This window comes from Alosa sapidissima, chromosome 2 (genome assembly GCF_018492685.1).
Source record: "Alosa sapidissima isolate fAloSap1 chromosome 2, fAloSap1.pri, whole genome shotgun sequence".
Taxonomy (NCBI): Eukaryota; Metazoa; Chordata; class Actinopteri; order Clupeiformes; family Clupeidae; genus Alosa; species Alosa sapidissima.
Window position 1 is genome coordinate 4130982 of NC_055958.1, and position 21687 is coordinate 4152668.

At 43.3% G+C, this 21687-nt stretch overlaps 1 protein-coding gene across 1 annotated transcript in view; it reads left to right on the forward strand.

The window, feature by feature from the left end:
- The window catches only part of arhgap15 (Rho GTPase activating protein 15), a 45372-nt gene that overhangs the window by 19124 nt on the left and 4561 nt on the right, over positions 1-21687 (forward strand). The window contains exons 7-13 of the mRNA XM_042073880.1: positions 753-851; positions 1141-1270; positions 2702-2833; positions 4462-4560; positions 4999-5076; positions 11863-11997; positions 18814-18919. Of these exons, the coding sequence (XP_041929814.1) occupies positions 753-851; positions 1141-1270; positions 2702-2833; positions 4462-4560; positions 4999-5076; positions 11863-11997; positions 18814-18919 (779 nt within the window). The remainder of the gene's footprint in view (positions 1-752; positions 852-1140; positions 1271-2701; positions 2834-4461; positions 4561-4998; positions 5077-11862; positions 11998-18813; positions 18920-21687) is intronic.

Genomic DNA, 21687 nt, shown 5'->3' on the forward strand with positions numbered 1-21687 from the left:
AAACAAAAGAAACGTGATATTTAACTGATGTGTTCATAATTTTATATAAATATGCAACACTTTATGAATGTTGGTGAATTAACATAATATGCTGTAGAGATTCTTTATTTTTTAAAATACACATCTGTTTCTGTATTGCAGATAGAAATTAATTTTAGGATGTAGGCCTATCGGAACTCCCCCTATTACCGTCGGTCCCGTATTTCCACCGTCTTGCGTGTATGTGTCACTTAATATCCATTTCTATACAAACCAAGACAGCGGACTCCTAAAGAAACGCAACCACCCACACCATAGGTGTATCTAAATTAGCTATGTACCAAAAATGACATTTTACCGTGACTCAAAGAGCTGTAAACAGTGTTGTAAGGTTGCGTGTACACAACCGCTTGGAGCTCCAGTGGAATTTTTATTTCATGACGAGAATTCTCAGTCTAACCGTTCATGTGCCGTTAAAACGGCGTAAATAGGCGACCCATAAGGCCAGCACTATAACTCCAAGCGTGGTAAACAAAATCGGATATTTCAGGCAGTAAATGCACCCGTTAAGAACCATACCAGATTTTGTTCAAATCTACACACCAATGGCTACTGAAAAATGTAAGGTTAATTTAGCAAATGTTATTTTGAAGTGTTAAAAAACATCGTTGTTTTAGAATTTCTGAACAAAAGTGGTGATCATTGGGGGTGTTACGATACATTTGTTGTTTACAGTTTAAACTGTAATTGTTTAATTTTTTCCTCATTTGTAGATAACTACCTATGCTGGTGATGAGTACCTCCTTCAATCTGATGACTTCCCTACAATAAGCAAATGGCGTGATGCTATCAAACAGACAGCCGACAGATCAGTAGGTCTTTTTCCGTTTTCAAATTGAACTCCAACCTTGATAACAATTATTTAAGTAACACATACACTGTGTGACTATGTGAGTTTGCAAATAACGCAACATGACACAAATGATTAATTAGCAAACATTGGTTTCCTTAAATTACATCATTCCTTGTCAAAGGACACAGGACATATTTTTAATGAGATTCGAGTCTTTTGCCGTAGTGTCTCCTATGTTCTAAAATCTAAGAGTTCTGTCGTGTTCTAAAGTTCTAACCAGTGCTTCTCTGGTGTCATCCATTCTGAAGTGCAGCGGTGCGGGAAGGCCAATGGGCAGGCCGGGCATGCAAAGGTCCAACAGCACCGAGTATCTCTCCAGGCGAACTTCAGAGGCCCCCGCAGTCAAAGAACCCAAACCTGAGCACCGGCGATCCCTCAGTGAGTACTACTAAACACCCAAGCCACAGGTCCACACTCAGCAGAGGGCTGTTATCCAGAGAGACTTGGAGTGCACCAGTGCAAGGCGTTTTATTAATATCTGCCTTGCCTTGAAGCTGAAGCCGTGACCCCCATCTTGTTACTGGAATACTCTAGCAGTGCAAAAAGCAAATGTTCACAGACTGCTTCTGACAAAATCAATTTTGTTACAGAAACAAGCGTTTTCAATGTAACATCATGTATCATTATGGCCTGCCATCTGCACCACTCCCACCCCACCCTCCAACAGACATTTTTGTACTTGGCCGGATTAAATGAGACATTTTTAATATCACTTTTTAAAAAAATATTAAATTTCACCGTGATACTACCATTTCACTTTGATGACATCATTCGCTCACTGTTTGGGAAAACAGAGTCATTCTCTTATTTCATGTACAGTAAGTGTGTGTTGTGTTTAATATTCTTGTGTTGTGTGGGAAAAATGTTGATTTGTGGAGAAGCACTGGTAAAAAGTGACATGAACATGCTAATTAACATTATGTCAGCATATGTCACAGAGCAATTATGCAAATCCCAGTCAATGGTTCAAGTCAATCTCATCAATTTATACACAGTAAAAAAAAAAAATCATATATTGATGGCAATGTTGGGTGATCATATTAAAATCCTAATTAGAGATCAGGGACAAGATAAGAGCCTATCTCCAGTCTCTCTTTGTTATTTTGAACCGTTGGTCTTTTGTGATGCTACTGGCGATAATCTCGCTAATTTGTGTACATGGAGAAGACAATCTTCTCCAGTGGCTGCAGGGCACAGGTTTTCCCACAGCCCGTACATGCATTTAGATATTCCCAGGCAGTGGCCTTCTCCCATGCGGAGGTCGTTGTGCTCGCGTTTTGAACTGATACGGGAGAGGTTGGCTGGTAGGAGAGCAAATCACAGGAAGAGGTTCTAATGAATAATGGGGAAATTAAATGCACCAACACAAATATATGAGACGCATCAGTAATAACGCTAACTGTTTAAAACACCAATGCTTTTCTTGCTTGTGTCAGGTTGAAGTTTTGTGCCTATCTTACGAACTTCTACCTCTTGACCTCTTAACATGGTTGGTTATGGAGTCGAATACTGATGAATGTCTAATAGTCTTGAGTCTTAGTTTACAAATATTGTCAAATTGTCATCAGGTTTAAATGATCAGGGGGAGGCACTTGATAACAACTATTTTTTGCTGATTGATAAATATTTTTGCCTTAGTTGTGAGCTGCCAAATAATTCTCTGGCAGTTATGTACACATGCTGTCTCACTCAGGGTGCTGCCAACTTTCATAACATTTTTGATCCTCATTTTCACATTCTATTCTCCTCCCGCCTGTCTGTCTGTCTGCCTGTCTGTCTGTCTGTCTGTCTGTCTCTGTTTCTCACCAGTGTTCTCGTCCGCAAAGCTGAAGCACAGTGCCTCAGACAGTGCTGACAAGAACGGCGTGAAGAACAGACTGAAGAAGTTCATCTCACGGCGGCCCTCCATGAAGACGCTGCAGGAGAAGGGCCTCATTAAAGGTGAGCGTTTGCTGAAGCCGCGGCCATCTGGACTCGGACACTTGTTTGCACGGCAACAATCACTTGCACAATAACACACATGGCTTTTGTTTGGAGGGAAGCTGTGTTTTATTCCTTTCTCTCTGAAAGATCCTGACAGCCTCTGGCTTTGAAATGGTCATTTCAGACTTGGGGTTAGTTAAGGAATCGTTACTTGTTAAGGTAAATTCAGTATGATTTGGATACACCGCAAGTCTATACAAGTGTTTTTTTTATGTGTATGCATTTTTGAAAGAGAGAAAAACACATTATGATGTATATAATAATTTCTCTCTTGACAAATTATGCCATTACAGGACAGAGGGATGCTGAAGCTCAAAGCAAAGAGTACATTTACCGGTTGAGGGCATGTACACCATTAAAAGGGTATTTTTAAGCACATTGTGGAAGCCTTAGAAGAAGGTAACGGTATTTTCAAATTCCCCCCGTTCGCATTCCCAGACGTCCCTCCTTTAATGTTGTGTCCACAGGACAAAAACCGGCAGATCAAAGGGAGAGGAGGTTATTGATGGCATAAATAAAAACACTCCGGGATTAAGTCATGGTGCAGGTGGCCCCCAGACTGCCGACTCTGGCACGGCCGTCAGGCAAAGCCGAGCCACTTCACAGAGCGTGGCGTCGCGCCCCCCCGAAAATCAGGTTTCTGCTCTGGCGGTGGCACTCCCCTCACTCGAGGAAGGATTTCTCCTCGAGCGCCTGTCTCTTCTGCCACCCCCCACCCATCCACCCCAACCCCAACGCCTCCCACATTTCCCCTGCCTATTTCCCCTCTGTAAGTTCCTTCAGCTCTCTGAAGTTGATTTAGCATGCAAAGGTGGCCTCCTTAGAGTCATCTGTGTATTTGGTGCATCCCCTACCCCCAGATCCCCCCCAACCGCTGGTATGGCAGCGAGAGCTGGCCTTCTTTGAAGTAGTCCAGGCTTTAGGGAGCGCTCCATTGGCCCCACATTAAATGAAAACCGATTGATGATGAATCCCATTGACTTGGTACCTTTTGTATCGACAAAACTCGGCCTGAGGTTTGCTGTTGGCCCTTAAATAAAGCCGGCTACTCTGAAAACATCCACACTCTGTTCAAGGTTGGGCTTAACACCAACAGACTGGGAAAGTGAACCCATTAAGAACAATTGGATGGTGCATATAGCAAATGTAATGATGCATAATATGTGGCGAAATACATTTCAATTATGCAGCGTTTACTGTGGTGTCATATGTGAAAATGGGGGCTGTTGTGACAGCTGGGAAAGCTGTGTGCCTAGGGGAGGATTCTGAATATTGATCAATAAGAGAAATTACTCACCAAATGGTGATGTGAACATAGGCTCATGACCGGTCTATGACACTGTCCAGTGAGCCTCTCACATAGTGACCTACAGTATGTGACAGACCTTGTGCTTGCAACTTCCTGACCTACTTTTTCTTGTATAGGCTCACACCAAGAAGCCACATCTTGTCCTTTTTCCCCGCTCTTCATGGTGGTGGTGTTCTGACTGACAGTTGAAGAACTGCCATTGAATCAACTGACATTGATACGTGTGACATAAATATAAATGCAAATGTAGAAATGTGTCTGTTCTTCTCTTCCTCAGATCGAGTATTTGGTTGCCACATACTGACCCTGTGCAGTCGTGAGGGAACCACAGTGCCGAAGTTCATCAGGCTATGCATACAGGAAGTAGAAAGACGGGGTAAATATCAAAAGTCTTTACTAGATCAGCTAGGAAACAAGGCTTCAAATAAACAGACTTCTGACACACTACTCTGATATCTGAAATGGCAATGCATTATCATTGCGTAATCAGTGCAGTGTGCAACACTGTACAATTTATATAGAAAGTAGTGACTGACTCAACTTAGTTGCAAGCATGCTTACAGTCATAGTATGGAAGGGCATAGCAGACCTTTGAGACGTATAAGGCTTAGCAATCTGACTGTGTTTAAGTTTACAATCTAAATGTCAATATGTAAGTGTCATCTATAACAGCAACTTAATTTTCTGTACAATAGTTCTGTCATGTTTAGAGTGCATGCATTTCAATGGATGGATTGACATGGCATTATAATGGGGAAAGTAAAATCTACATCAGGATTTTCTATGGTTATACTTTTTATATATATCTCCACAGGTCTGCAAAGTGATGGCATATACAGAGTGAGTGGTAACTTGGCCACAATCCAGAAGTTAAGATTCATGGTTGACCAAGGTAACGTTTACATTTCGCATTTCCCATGACTATAGGAGCAGTACAGAAACAGTAGTATTCTCCTACTGGACCTTTCGGAACTTCTCAGTTTGACTAACAATTATTCTGGTCGGTGAACAAAATAATATGGTCCATTTGCTCTCATCCACTTGCCTGTTGTGTTTGAGAACGTCATGAATCACCTACTTACTGCTGCCTGGAAGAGGGGCTGACGGAGCTCGGCCACAGCACTTGTTGTTGGAGACATTATTATGACATGATGAGCCGTGAGAGGAACGCATCACCCTTAGGTGACCCACAGATTCCCAGAGCTGCTAATTATTCTGCATTAGATCAGGAAACTTCAAAAAAATTGATTAGGCAGTGTGTGTGTTTTGAACCCAGTAGCCTTCAGGTGCCCCGACCGTGTAGACAGACACATCACAGAGACAACATATCTGTGGCGAAATGAAAAATGGCTGCAGGTTAGCCGTCGTCCGCTCAGATGAGTATAGCTCCTAATCATGCACAGCTCAACAATTTAGAGGATGACATATTAGGGTGATGATATCCACATAATGAAGTGACAATGCGTTCATTTCCATGGGCTGGTGAGGCTACAGCGATGAGCAGTTGTGGTCTTTGTTATGAATAAAGACATCATGTTAGCATAAACTGGCTAGGGTCATGGATAAGCAGGTGTGGTATTTAGTTTGCTACAGGTAAGGTATAAATGTAGTTAGTCCAATTCATCTGGCCTCATCATGGAGGAAAAAATATCGTAATTAAGTGTGCTTGCAAAGCACACTTATTGTTCTTCTTAAGTTTTATTTTTCCCGTCTCCCTAATTTTTTGTCAGCTCTAGCGCCTAGGCCCTTTGAGACAGAGACACCGTTCCAACTTTAAAACGTCCGGTCAGTACCGGTGTAAGTTGCTCGCGAAGATGACGTCAGGTGGGCGTGTCGTTCGTCCGCCATATTGGATTGAACAGAAAGCGAAACTACATTTTCACAGGTCCCAAATTTGGTCCGAACGCCACGAAACTTGACGTACATTATCCTTGGACCAAGCCTCACAAAAGTTACCAGAAGGATTTTTGATTTTCGAAAGCGTTTGCCCGTCACAGCCAAACAAAATCGGCGGCGAAATTCGATACCAAATTTTGTATTTGAACTCGGGACTCCAATGTGAGGGTGCATAAGCTAAAAAAAAAAAAGAAAACATTCCTAAAGTTTCCAGCATTTGGCAAACCACCCACCCATATTTGGTACCTATCACCTTCCACATTTGTAGTTGTACTGGTACATCTATCACAATGCCTTCCAAGTATGCACAATGTCTCTGGGCAGTCACAATGTCTCCGGGCAACCTTGCCCAATCATGAAATCCTTGCTCTGCCATGGGATAGTATGGACTTATGAACTGAAATGGTAAGGAGAACATTAGCTATTTATTGCTGACGTAGGACAGTTATTTTCACATTGACTGTATTCAAATTTAATCTTTCATTATTATTAAATATTATGATGGGAGATTATTATTAAAAATGTTACAAGTATGCAAATCCATATGTTTACGGGCATTTAGGTTTTACTGTGTTGTTTTGTTGTAAAGACATGCAAGGCATTCTGGGCCGTAATGAACAGTGGTCGGCAGCTCTCCATAGGCTACGTATTAATATGAATAGATGTTTCTGTAAACCTAGGGACAATAAACAGCTATCTCTGTTACAAAAACGAGATGGTAATCGCTCATTGAAGAGGGAACTATGATAAAAAGATTGTTTTCCTAAAAGCATGGAGTTGACGAAAGAATAAGCAAGCAATGTCACGTTAATGTTAAATAGCCTACATCTGAACGCTAGGTGGCAAAGTTGTATTACATTTCACTAGTGTACTTGAAATATGGTGTGAGCTTCACAAGTAAGGAAGGTGCAAATATTATGTAATTTATCATGGGAAATTATTGGAAATGTTATTTCTTGTTTATTCTAATTGCAAACCACACACATCCATTCGTAATCACACGTACACTTTTAATACCTTGAAAAGACGCTCATTTTGTTTATTTGATGTTGCCTAGCAACGCAGCGTTCAGAGCAAAGATTCTAGAACAGAGCTTCAGAGAGACACGTTTTGAGTTCGTGGCCAAGTACCTAAAATATCGGTTTCCATGTGTATGTGCTGGATGGTGTGCTTCCTTTATGAAAGTAAGTGTTTTATAGAGTTAAAGACATAATGAGTCATGTTGTAGTGGTCAACATAAATGTGCCCCTTCTGTTATTAGAATGCTAAGCGGAGAAGCATGCTAAGCAGAGATTTAGTATCATTAATTTCTTGTGTGGCTAGCTATAGGGAGGAGATGTATGTTGCTAATTGGGATGTATGTTGTTTAGCGTAATGCCATGGTCATTTGATATGAGATGCTTGCACTCGTAACTTCGTCACTTGTAACTTTAGGACTGCTATTTAGCACTTTAGCCCTAAAAGTAGCACCTAAGTCTGAGACAGCTTAAAAGAAGTGGCGAGGACTCCTAACGCCTCTGATCCACTAGCACGCGGTGCGAACACCGCGACGCAGTATCCCTATTAATTTCTATGAGAAGCGAATTCCGCACCCGCTTAGGATTCTGGGTATGCGGTGCGACGAGTGCTGTGGCTGCGGCGCGTCAAAAAGTTCCGCAATCCCCAACTTTATGCAAATGAATCCGTCCATCGCGAGGCGAGTATCCAATAGTAGAGCAAAACGCAGGGGAGGTCCATCATCACGTAGCCTAAACAAAACCTAATTTTCCGGTAGTGTGGTTACCGCCAACGTACAGAAACATGTCAGATGAGAAAAAATAATCATAGCAGTGTCTACATTCCCGTGTTTGTATGATGTGTGGCTAGAATCCTACAGGGACAACTTCATGATTGAAATGACCGCACAACTTGCAAACTAATTTATAGATGTGACTTTCCCTCGGTAATTTCAAAATAGTGGAGGAAAACATTTTGTTTGGTTGTTTTACTAGGCTACCTGCTCTTGCCCTCCCGTTTCCACACATCTACAAAAGGGAACGCCCATCAAAGCGTCTTCATGGAGGGTAGCGTCGCGATTTGGGGAATTCGCATCGCGTGCTAGTGGATCAGGGGCGTAACTCCTAACGCGATGTTTTGAAATGCGTCTACTATTGTGTACAGGAGCTTCCAATCACGAGGGAACTTGCATTGTAGGCATAATTAAGGGATGCAATAACACCACCAACAACCAAAACTAGCCTACTCATTGTCAACATGTACATTAAAGGAGAATTCCGGTGTGATATTGACCTAAAGTGTATTGAAACATGATACCGAGTGTGAACGTATGTCTCATAGCCCATCTCGGCTTCTCCCCTGCACTCCAAAATCTGGCGCTAGTTAGCCGATGCTACCAACAGCTTTTTCAATAGTGGTGCTTCGGCATCGGGCTAGCCATGCAAATAAATCACTGTTTTACACCCATTTACGAGGCTCAATGTATCTCCACACTTCATTGGTAGACTTCCGAGGGCCCTGACATTTAAAACGAGACATTGAGAACTTTGAAAAAGCACTGGTAGTTTACTTACAAGACGATTTATACAGACAGAATCTTCACGAAGTTTAGCGTTTGCAGCCATCTTAAATTTAGTCACGATAAGTCGAGCAACGAATAAGAATGAACAGCTATGATAAGGGATCAGATTCAAAAAATAATTCAGTGGAAATGCATGGATTCCAGTTGCTGCTACTGGAAGAAACTGGAATCCATGCATTTCCACTGAATTATTTTTGGAATCTGATCCCTTATCATACCAGTTCATTCTTACTCGTTGCTCGACTTATCGTGACTAAATTCAAGATGGCTGCAAACACTAAACTTCGTGAAGATACTGTCTGTATAAATCGTCTTGTAAGTAAACCACCAGTGCTTTTTCAAAGTTTTCAATGTCTCGTTTTAAATGTCAGGGCCCTCGGAAGTCTACCAATGAAGTGTGGAGATACATTGAGCCTCGTAAATGGGTGTAAAACAGTGATTTATTTGCATGGCTAGCCCGATGCCGAAGCACCACTATTGAAAAAGCTGTTGGTAGCATCGGCTAACTAGCGCCAGATTTTGGAGTGCAGGGGACAAGCCGAGATGGACTATGAGACATACGTTCACACTCGGTATCATGTTTCAATACACTTTAGGTCAATATCACACCGGAATTCTCCTTTAAATGTAACGTTTCATGTGAATCAAATTAAAATGTTTTCTTTGCAAACGTAGGCATAGGCATGGTGACAGATTAATTTAATAATGCTGCTGTGTAAATCACGGTAAGCGCGAATGAAGTGGCCACTTCTTAATGGGACTTCAGTATGGAAGTGGGCTAAGTAAAATAGAGATGTTTCAAATAAGATAAGGTTAATCAGAATTCTACGATATGCCCGCTTGACAACGGCAAGACGAGATAGAACTGGCCTTTGGCCATAGCAACCATCCATTTAGAACGATTGGCCTTCATAGCAACCAAAGATCTGAGCTGTGTTGCAATGTGAGGCAAAGTATAGAAAGGTGATGAATATACAGAGACAGGTCAAGAAATATAGTGCAATGTAGACAGTAGTATACAGTTGATTTACAGATGGTGGTTTAGAGTAATATGAAGTATTCCTTTATTCTGAGATACTGTACATCTGAGATAGGCTACATCAATAGGCTCTCAAAATAACCCCAGGCTCACAAAACAATCCGAAACAGACATAAGGTCTTTATAGAGCAAATCCATATAGATTATTTATCAAACAAACCAGTAAAACATAATTTGTGGGATGGAATATATAACATTCACACTCATAGCTCATATTTTTTTAAAAATAAATCAATGAAAAAGTATCCTGACAAACAAGCAGCTTTTTAATGCCTTGGTCATATTTCATAATTTCAATTCCTCTGTAGGTTACCTGATAGCCCAGTTTGAGAGGCGCAAGACGCGTTACATTATTTATTTTTGCTGCCAATCACTGCTGTCATTTTATTTTATTGATTTGATCTCAGTCATAGAAGCTAAATTCGAAGGCAGGCCAAAGGTAAAATCCAACGAACCGCATTCAACCCGCAAGCCAATAGTTGAATAGCCCTCTCCTAGAGCTTTTGAGATATTGACACTGCTCCAACACTGAAAGGCACTGTTACAATGCCTGGATCAAGCCAGGTTCAGCATAGCGTATGTCACTGTCTGCTCACGTTGGTGACCGGACCAGGGCAAGCACACTTTCGCAGTTCCCGCTGGAAATGCAGTCTAGTTAATTACTATAAACCAAGGTTTTCTTCAGTTATGAGATTAATACATGGGGCTATATGGGAATGCAATTCTTTTCTTCATTCGTCTTTATTATTAAAACACAATCTGATTCTGATTTATTGGCCTATTGGGCACTGTGGTTACTTGGGTACTGTGGTGGTAGTATATATATATTTTTTTAATTAGCATAAAACACTGTCCTGCGGTTTATTTATAATGCACTTAATACACAGGAAATTACTGTACTCAGGACAGGACATCTATCTAAGTCCTTGTCTTTCATATTTGTTTGTCTGTGATTTTCTAAATTATTTTACTGATTAGTTCCATTTTGATGTGCTCTCCATAATGATCTACAAATTTATCCCTGCGTATTTTGTAAACACTTGTGAAGGCCCAATTCACTTGACGCAAACTCCAAAGACCAAAATAATTGTGTTGCTCTCAAAAGACCCCTTTAATTTGAGATGGAGAATTATTTCCCCTCAGACTTTATAGAATACCTAACAACAAAATGTGGAGGAAAATCTTGTTTGTTAGCCAAATGTGTTGCCTATATGGCATGCCTTTTGAGATTCGTGATGGCACAATGATCTGTCACCCCTTTCTCAAACCTTTTTTTTAACATTCATAGACTCTGACAAAACTGTTTCAATGGCAGTCAGCTAGCCTTTGTTCTACACCTTCCCTGAACATTACACAACCATTGATTTCCCTATGGGCAGAATACTCCCACAGCAAGACACTCTCATCATTACATATATAAGGTCCTCCCTAAACCCACAATATACTACCAATATGATCTCAACATCCACATGTAAAGGATCCTTTTCATTAGCATGGGTTATGTAAAGGTTTCCCAGTGAGAGTGTGCTGATCGCCCAGCCCTGGCTAAGGTCAATACACATTCCAGCACTCCCGCCTGCCTATCCCTGGAGGGCTCTTGAGGAGAATCTGAATTTGATGTCTTTAATGAGGCAACAGAGATGGCCTGATTAGCAATTAGCTATGAAGTGCCAAGTGTACACTCTGGAGTGGAGAGGCTAATTGAATGGATTCGTGGTCTTTTGTCTTCAGGAGCAGGGCTGTGTAGAAGTGGCTAAAGCAGGTTAGGGAGAGGTCTGGTCTCGGCGAGGCAAACCCAGAAAACCACTTAGCCCAACGGTTTTGTCTAGGGAGAGGATACCTTGAAGTGGTGCATTAAAGGAAGTGAAACAAAGTCAATTATTTTGAAATGGTGGATATACTGTAGGCCTGAATTAAATTATTATTAAAGTAAATTATATTAAATTATTGTTAAGTCAGACAAGAAGTATCTGTTCATACAAATATTCACGCACAAAGCATGGTCCAAAGAAGATAATAGCCACAACAACAAATAACCACCACAGCTCGTCTCTGGTTATTTTGTTGACCTATGTTCATGATATTCTAACATTAGCACAACAATCATCTTTCTCGTATTCTCTGTACAATTTGTCACATTTCCCAATTTCTCTCCTGTTTCCCAGAAGAGGAGCTGAACTTGGGTGACAGCCAGTGGGAAGATATCCATGTCATCACCGGGGCACTCAAGATGTTTTTCCGTGAACTGCCCGAGCCCTTGTTCCCTTTCCGCTTCTTTGAGCAGTTCGTCGAGTCTATAAGTGAGTATACCATGAGCTGATGCCGCTGTAGCAATGACTTGTGCTAGTGAATTATTCAGATGTTTGCTCCATGCTCATCATCAGGAGGTTCTCACACCCTATTACATGAGGTGCCGTTAAGAGCCATTAAATCTCCCAGTGTCATTCTGAGGCACTGATTGGATTCATTACCGTAAGTTTGTGGGAAAGAAAAGTGTGTCAGCCAAAAGAGGTCGCTGTTCAATAGGAAGGCTATCCCCCCACCCTCCACCCCCCCACCACACACACACACACACACACACACACACACACACACACTCACACACACACCCCACCCCCGCAACACACTACCCCTTTAAGCCTCCCCTGCCTGGGGAGTGGGGGAATTTCTCAGATGGCACAGCCAAGCCCTGCAGTCCAGACAGAAACTGTCACCAGAACAGACTCTGCTGCTCCTTCCTTTCTCCGTCTCTGTCTCCAACCTGAGCCAAGACCGATCCCTGGCCATGTCAGCTGGCTGATTGACACCATGGTGCTCTTCGCTGGCACAGGCCTCCGGTAAAGGCCAAACACTCACGGCGGAGGAGGCGGCAGAAGCGGTGCGCCCCCCGGCTCCATATCTCCATCTGTCCGTCACCCTCAAGCACTCAGGTGGCTCAGGTGGCAAACAAAGAGCCCCTCAAGAGGACCAGAGCGCCACCGTATGGAACGCTGCAGTGTGGAGAGGCCTTCATATGGAGGATGTACAGTAGACAAAGAAGAAAGTGATGAAAGAACACAATGTGTGTACATTTCAACTCACAAAGATGCTATTATAATATCTATAAAATATGATCTGTTCTTGTAAGAAGAAACCTCATTTTGCATTTCTACTGATGATATATTTGCACCCTTACTGACGCTTTCGCTCTCATCCCAGTGTGTGTGCACGCTGGAGACAGGAAGACGTAATCCCAAGGTGCTGCTATAATTTGGCAATAAATATTTACACGCTCAAAATGTAGGCCAGAATACCCACTGGCCTGCAAGGTGCTTCCACCCAGTAAATCGGCCAAGTCTACAAGGCTGATCACTTTCAGATAACGTTTAGACAACTAATTAGTACTGCAAGGAGACCCTCTTAGCAGGAGGTATAATTAGCCCAACCTGCAACACGTTCCACTGGAATTGAGCTAAAGAAAGCTTGGGGGAGGAGAATAAATATAGACTCCTGATGGTAAACAGCAGTTAGAGAGAGAGAGAGAGAGAGAGACAGAGAGAGAGTTCCGGAGAGGCCCCTATGAAAGCTCTTGGCGCCTGCGTTATTGCTCGCCTAAATTACTTTTTGTGAGCTTATTACATTCAGGTAAGAGTGAACTACTTCAGACTTCAAACGTCTTCAAACTTTTTTTGATTGAATGTTTGGGTCTCCTTTTAAGTAATTCCCAGGTGGTTGAACGGTTAGAAATCAGGTAAGAAAAAATAAAGAACATTCCGTTCAAAGGCACACAATATCAGAAGGTGCGCCAACAAGATCATATCAGTCTTCCTACTTCATGAAAGCCATCTTCATTAGTATCTCTCCCATGTGCACTCACACACACTTGGACACAACAGCCTCTGTTCATCCATCACTGCCTATTTAAGATGGTGGCCTTGACTGTGCTGCGCTACACTCCAACACAGTGGGCTCGCTGCTATTAGAGTCACTCGGATCATCCTGGCTCATCTGATTGACGGGTGGTGGTGGCATCAGCTGAGGGACCAGGGGACCGCCTGACTGGACAGGAGGGGGGTGCGATTAGGACAACAGCCCATTAGCACGTCGCTAATTGTAAGCTCTCTCCTCGGGGGAACTCAGGGAGAGAGCCTGTGCACTGGACATATTTTGCATTCGTACAGTCACGCAAAGCGTTCCATGTCTGTCACATGTCCAAGGCCTCACTCGCACGCTCCGGCTGATCTGATGCGAACCTTATGCTATGCTAACAAGTCTCATTTACTCCCAATTACCTGCATAAACACCAATCAGAGAACTACAATTCCATAAAACACTTGGAACTCTTATTTTTCTTATTTGTAAGCTTTTATATAAGAATGCTGTATCTGTTCCAATTCCCCCCCCCCCCCCCCCCCCCCACTAAACACACACCCTCAGAATGTAGGGTGTAGGATTCGTCCTCCTTTCTTGACACCCAGCATGCATGCCGAGATTTTCAGGTGGGGATAGAGAGGGAGGACAGCTCCCAGGTCTCGCTCAGCAGTGCAGTGTAGTGCAGGGCTCTTTTGGAAGGTGTAAGGAGAGCAGCTGTGTCTACTCTGGCTCTTGGCTCATCTGGACACCCATCTATTATTCATGGAGCCCTCAAATCAGACGGGGAGCCTTCAGCCACCTGTCTCCCTCTCAGACTCAGCCTGGTCCAGTTCAATCCGGCTGTCTGTCACTGATGCACACAGATCCAGAACCTCTGAGTCTTCTCACACAGTGGCTGCCCACTACCACGATGACGAGCTCACCAGCATAAACGATCAGTCCATTAATGCCACATTTTTTTTTTTCCTGCAGTAAAATTTAGATGTGTCATTGTCAGTGAACAGACAATAGAAAACTCACCATTTTTTTGCCAGCAATAATATAATTTTTATTACGCTGTTGAAGTATTCAGTGATAATACTGTAAAAATTCTTAATATCTTACCCTCTCATAACTCTTTTAACTCAACTCTGTCATGGCTCCATTGGCATACAAGCTCGCTGTCCACAGAAAGCTTTTGAAATGCAAAAAGACATCCAGTTTCTATATTTCATCAAGGAGCTTTTCATGTTTAATATATTACAGCCATGATCCTCTAAGACTTTGTTATTCATTAACCAAAAGCATACAATTGGGATACACTTAAAATCTTAATCATAACCTGCAGGACTATTTGCACTGGGCTAATATTTGCCTTGATGGGGTTTAAGTAAGCCAGCAGACTAAGCCTGGAGATCAGGTTGTGCAGTAAGCTTTATTTGAGCAAAGTAGACTCCAGTGTTTGTAATTGGATTATATTCACTGCTTTTTAGGAGCTGCAGCATGCATATTCTGCATGCACAAGGCAAGGGATCTCTGCCTCTGCCAGCACACACCCATGCGGTCCACTGATGGTCACATTGAAACCTTTGTTTATCTGTCAGAGTGCCCATCTTATTCTGTAAAGTTTCTCTTTTGTTCAGTTTCTTTTGTTGGATAAGATTTGCTGCAGTGCTGATGGCAAGTGGCTGTTGCAATAGGACAGCAAGGAACCACACTGATTATGGACGCTATATCAAACCATCAGCAGCTGAAGTGTGGGACGCAGATAATCATTTCACTCTGTACACACAGGGGAGACAGGACCAATGTGGGTCATTCTGGGCCGTCCTAAAACAATGCCTTGGGCTGATGCACAGGCTGTGTTGTTCAAAACTCCAGCATTCAGCTTTGGCATTTCAGTAGGAGGAGATGTAGTCTGTTTCTACTCTGCATCTGAATAATTCTCCTTTGGATTTACACAGTGTTTTGCCGAAGATACTGGCAGAGCATTCAGGATGAGCGTTTAATCATAGAGGTTGCAGGTTGGCACGCATGCACTGCACGTTGAATCACTTACCATTCATTCATATCACATTTGTGATATCTGTAAATTTAACAAAGCTGTCGATTCCACAGATATATTTTTTCCCACAAACACAACCATGTTCTTATAACATGGCCAGGAGCCTTTAGCTAATTAGAATGTATAGATTCCTGTAGAAACTCACACAAGGATGACAGCGTTTTTAAGCTTTTAGTGATTACTGAAAATGTTTCAGTCATTCAACACTGAGTTACTTGTATGCATTTCCACTTTCTGATGTGTTAGTTTTCCAGATGTTTGATCTCAAACCATATAGGATTCCAGTTATTGAGCACATGGGGAATTAAGCCCCCTTGACCTTTAAGGTCACATTGCCAAGTCTGAGCAGTTGGGCAGCAGGGGCAATAAGACAAAAAGAAAATGTTTATTTGTGTGCTTAAAATCGATTCTGTTGGGAAATGTCTGAAATGCTGTAATTCTCTCTTGTCATAACACCATAAATCACTCAAGTCCCTCTTGGTTTCAAAACATCCTGCCTAATGCAGTAACCTGGGACCACGCAGGCATGAAAAAAAAACCCTAATTTGAGTGCAGAACGTTTCGTTTTCCTCTCAAATGACTTTCCAACCGCGGAGAGCTCATGGTTCAAATGGCAAGATTGAGATTGATTAGAGACGTTTTTCCCAATAATCACCATATTTTTGTATTGTGTACAATTATGTGCATAGTTGTGACCAGAAATAAAAAAAGTGGGTGGTGATTAACATGGATAATGATTTTCCTACACAGAATTCAATATCTGTACCCTTGTAAACTTTCAGATGGTTTCTACCTAATGACCTTTCACTGATGCTATTTTTCTGAGAGCCCGGCTCTCTCCTGCCCTGACTTGCTCTGCAGTAGGCTGCAGTGAATCAGCACATCTAAATGCGAGCATGGAGGCTTGTTATATATTAATGGCTCCATCCCCGCCATCTGTCAGAAATGGAGGATGAGGGGGCATCTCCAATATGTTAGCTACCAACGGCTAAGTAATTAGTGAGTGGTGTCCTTTATGCCAGCAGTAATGACCAGATTAAATATTTTAGAGGCCGACTGCCACAGATTTGTTATAGCCCCAGGAAAGTTAGGGCCCTTGCCTCTTTGCATAACCGTGGGCCGTTGGTTGGGATTCTCCGGCATTGCCAAGGTTGTACAAGATTCCGACGAGTTGGGAAAAGTCGTTGTATGTCACGAGAGGGAGACGTGTAGGTCACAGACCAGCTTGTTCTGTCATGAGCTAACAGCACCGGAACAGGAAGGAGGTTAGACGTCTCCGGCCGTATATTTTGTTCCCGGCCTCATGTTTCTTTTTCATCGGGATAAAACGCATGTCTAATTGACCGTGATGACAAAGCAAGGAAGTGTTAACAGACCAAACCAATCAAGCAGCAGGCTTTACCTACAACAGAAGGTCAGGGCCTTGGCCCGTACTCCTGCGCAATCCCAGGACGTGTTCGCCCGTCTGTGCTCAACTGGCAGACCTGGCAGTGGAGGCAGGCATCTGCTAGTGGGCGCCCATGCCAGCTCGGTGTGTACACGCAGACATCTGCTCCCACCATACCCAGGGGGCCTCCTGCACTGGTACAGTTGACTAGGAGCTCCACTACTTTTCTACTCCGCAATGTTGTCCTCATTCCATACTAATAGAGGGAAGGCAGGCAGAAATGACTATTGTCAGAGAGGGCCCTGCAATAGCACTCCAATATTACTTAGCACAGTGACCGAAGCATGCAGCACATTCTATCCTGCTGTAAGTGTCAGGGGTTTTCTGTTTGAAGTAAGGAATCTGTACAGTGATGTGAGCTGGGTCAATTCCTTGCTGCCTGTTTCATTTCTTTGATTGACTGAAACTATTCAGTGTCATTGATCTGACAGGCAGCCAAGAGAAGAGTCTGGGAGTAATGGCTGTGGAGTTTTTTTCTCTCTCTAGTGAAAACCTCTGTCAATCAGCTGTGGTTATACACACAGATATGAGAACACTAGCATCTGTTTAGGCTTAATTGTTTTGGGTGGAGTAATTCAGGCTTGACCTTTGTGCTGTGGTGATTAGCTGAAGGTAATCAAAGGTGCTGTTACTGAAATGATCAAAAGCTGACCAAATGATGATGTTCAAACCTGATTAGAGGCACCTGAATGAAGAGATCCTAACTCTAATGTTTCTGAGCGTCTTGAAATAAAATGTCTGTGGGTTTGTATTTCAGAACATTAGTAGGCTACTAGTATTAGTATTAGTATAATATTATAATAGTATATTAGTATAATATTATAATTATTTAACATCTCTCCTGTGTATATTTGAAATGTGGTAATAAAATAGGGCACCTTACAGCCCTGTACAGCCTGCAGCTACTGGTAATAAATGTCCCAACTAACTTTGATTAATGTGAAGTTTTAGCTGCTTGGGACATCTTGAACAAAATATTTTCTGTTGGACAAATATTTGGTTTTAGTGTATTGTGCTTTTCCTCACTGTTGCGAATATAACTGAAACATACAGATCTGTGGCACTCTGTGATGAATGAGACACATTTCCCAGGGTCAGAGGTCACTTGGGTCCATTAGCAGAGGGGAAAAAATGGACAAGATGGTTTCTCTGGGGGTCCCGTGGCTCAAAAGGAGAGGGAGGGGGGTGTCGGTGCTGTAAAGGGGGTATCATGGCCCAGTACTGGGGCAAGGAGAGCTTACAAGTCTGGGGTCAACGATCAGGGGCTCCAGTTACAACCTAACAGCCTCTAATGGGATCCCACTATTAGACATCATTATGTCACGGCCGGAGCTCTCTGATGTGAGCGAGAGAACCGAGAGTCACCGCAGATCCAAACATCGGTCGGTCAGACACAAATGGAGTTGGATCCGGAGGGCGGGTGCGAAGCCTGTGCACAGGAAGCACTTTGAATGAACTCGCTTTTGTGCTGTGCACTGGTCATAGTATACTGTATCAGCACCCACCACCCCTTTACTGAGCGCACATGCTCAGACACGCATGCAGAACCCACACACTGTTTTGGTTTTGTTTGATAAAAAAAAGTGTTATTACCATTATTGTACCCTCATTGTGCTCGGCATGGCATTTTTTCTGCTGTCAAACAAGAACTTGCGCATGTGGATGCAATAAGGGAGTTAGACAAATAATACAATATGGTGCCTGCAGTGCATTTGTGTCTGTCAATGTAGTGGAGCGGAATACTGAACATGCACTCACCTCTTTCCCACGCAGAAATAAAGGATTCCAAACAGAAGGTCCAGGTTGTGAAGAAACTGGTCCATCAGCTCCCCAAGCCCAACCACAACACCATGAAGCTCTTATTCAGACATCTGCAAAAGTAAGACACCAATGTCTGTTACCAGTGTCACCTCCTGTTGGCATTAGGAGAGAAAGTGCCTTGATGTTTTTTTCCAATGTTTATCAATGAAGTTTTAATTTCAAAAGGCAGCAATTGAGACTTGCCCCAGGTTTTTAACGAGTAACCATTACAGCAGCTGTGCAAAGCTCTCAAATGTTCATGGAGGACCACCAGCGAGTGTATGAAGTTCATGTCATGTCTGGCCTGTGGGTGGGCAGGAGTGCTGAGAGTTTTTAAAGGGCTTTCTGAGTTCCAATTCATGAAACCCCCCAGTCATTCAGGTGGGTGTCCATGTCTGATGCCTCCAAAGAGTTGGCCATGGCCAAGGTTGAATGCAATGTACTATACTATACTTAGCTTTATGTGTAGATATCTGTGAAGTTATACCATTTTCAGTAAGCAGGGTTGTAAAGACACCTACTGTACAAGGAATGTGTCTTATACGACAGACAGACAGCAAATAACTTATCACAAATTGACAAGTGAATTACTATAATTTCGAGAGTGACTGTTACACACACACAGATGGCAAGTGGAATTCCAGCTAATCACGAGAATGTCCTCCTAGAATATGTCTCTCTCTGGTCCACAGCGCACACACAGTGCAGGGCTGAGCAGAGAGGCGAGGCGAGGAGAGGCTGTTAGGACACGAGACCAAGATGGCCATGCTGGCAGAGCCCACGGGGCCATATGGCTAAGTCCATCTCCCAGGAGGGATGTTCCATCCCTGTTTTAGCCTTACGTGCATTTACCGCCCTACCAGGGGGCCAAGAGACTCATCTCAGATTGATGAGCAACCCCCCCCCCCCCCCCCTGATGGAACATGCCCTTTGGCTCTCGAGCTGAAGTCTGTTTGGTTTCATATGCCAGGTCCCACCCATCTTCACCAGGGTTTGGGATGCAACCCAAGCCAGGCTAACAATGATGATGTGCTGATATATTTTCATAGAGAGATCACTGTCCTGCATACTGATGTAAATGTTGTGTTCTGTCATCAACCAACTGACAAGCACACATACTGTACCCGAGGACGCGTGCACACTTACACACACACACTTACACACACACACACACAAACAATACTGACAAAAAATCTATTCAAGCCCTCAACATCTTACAGACATTTTTTGTCATGCGCCAAACCTCACTCAGTCTTCAAAACTATTTCAGTCGAAATGACACAAGTATAGTAGGCGTGCCTAACACCAGTCACGTTCTCAGATTTAATGAGTGAAACAGATAAACTTTTGAGGACATGCTCTTTTCCCAGACCCTTTTCAACGGCTCGTGGGGACAACGTAAATCCAGGCAGTGCCACCAAGTCTGTCCTCGCGGAACACTCTCTTTGGGCTGAAGGAATAATATGGAGCCGGGCCCAGGTTTGGAGGGCCCAGGTTTGGAGGGCCCGGCTCCAGGGCTGTGGGAGCCACTCCCAGACCCACTTGATGTGGTCCCATTTACATTCGGCTTTATGCTGCTCAACGTCTTAGCGTTTCGCCTCGTTTTCTTCAGTTCGACTCGACTCTCTCGCCCATTCGCTTCTTCCTTTTCTCTCTTCCCCTCCCTGTCCTTTCTTTCTTTCTTTCTTTCTTTCTTTATTTCTTTCTCTCTCTCTCTCTCTGAAAGTAAGCACATGTAGGGTCCTTGGGATGAGACCAACTTCTCAGACCAAATGGTGAGAGAAAGGAGTTTCATTGTTCACGACGGGAGGAGAATTCCTGTGCATATTGTTTCTCGCTGCACTTAGTCCATTTTCACCAAAAAACAACCTGAAATGAGCTTCAGCGTCTCACTTTTTCAGGTGGTTTTCTGGTCTCAGGAAGAAGAAAAACATCATTCAGGCTCTGCTGAGCAGGATGTTCAAATCAAGAATAGGCGATTGTTTGTCACTTTGCCTGTGTGTGTCCCTCTGTGTGTGTGTGTGTGTGTGTGTGTGTTCATTCCTCTCTCGAACTGTGGCATTCATACCAGAGAGGGGAAGTGTTTTTTAGTGTCCCGTTTTCCTTGGGGGTTATATTTTCTTTCTGGTTTTGGCTGCACTGGGAGTGGCGTAGGAGTCTGGGACGTTTCGAGCTCTTTGTTGTGGGCTCGCGCTGTACCCGTGCTCTCTCTCTCTCTCTCTCTTTCTCTCTTTCTCTCTCTCTCTCTCTCTCTCTCTTTCTCTCTCTCTCTCTCTCTTTCTCTCTCTCTTTCTCTCTCTCTCTCTCTCTCTCTCTCTCTCTCTTTCTCTCTCTCTCTCTCTCGACTTTTTTTTCTTCCGTGTCACTTCTTCCCCACCCCGCATCCACCCGAGCCTGGATTCAATAACCAGTTGTGTACTCGCATTGTGATGATGTGGTCAAGGAAACCAGATTTTCTCAAGCGTACCTTCGCTTACCCATTCTATTTATGCCTCTTCTTGTGGGTGTTTTTGTCACTGATGCTCATATTTCCCATTTACCACAAGGGCTTTAAAGGAGCTACGAGGTCTGTTTTTCTGCCGTTAATTCAAGGTTCGCTCACCGCACACTGGAAAATAAACCTTTCGCAGCAAACCTCTGTGGCAGAGCAAGCTGATCATTGGGTGAAGGTGGTGGGAGTGTTGTGGGGAGGGGTGGCTGGGTGAGGGCAAGGGAGCAGTCATCGAAAATGTTCTCCTGTCTCCATGCCTGCTATCCTCCCTGTTCTTTCCATGTTATTTATAGTCGATTTTAATCACGCACCTTAGCTGTGTGGTGGATCTGTTCGGAGTTATGGCCTTGTGCACA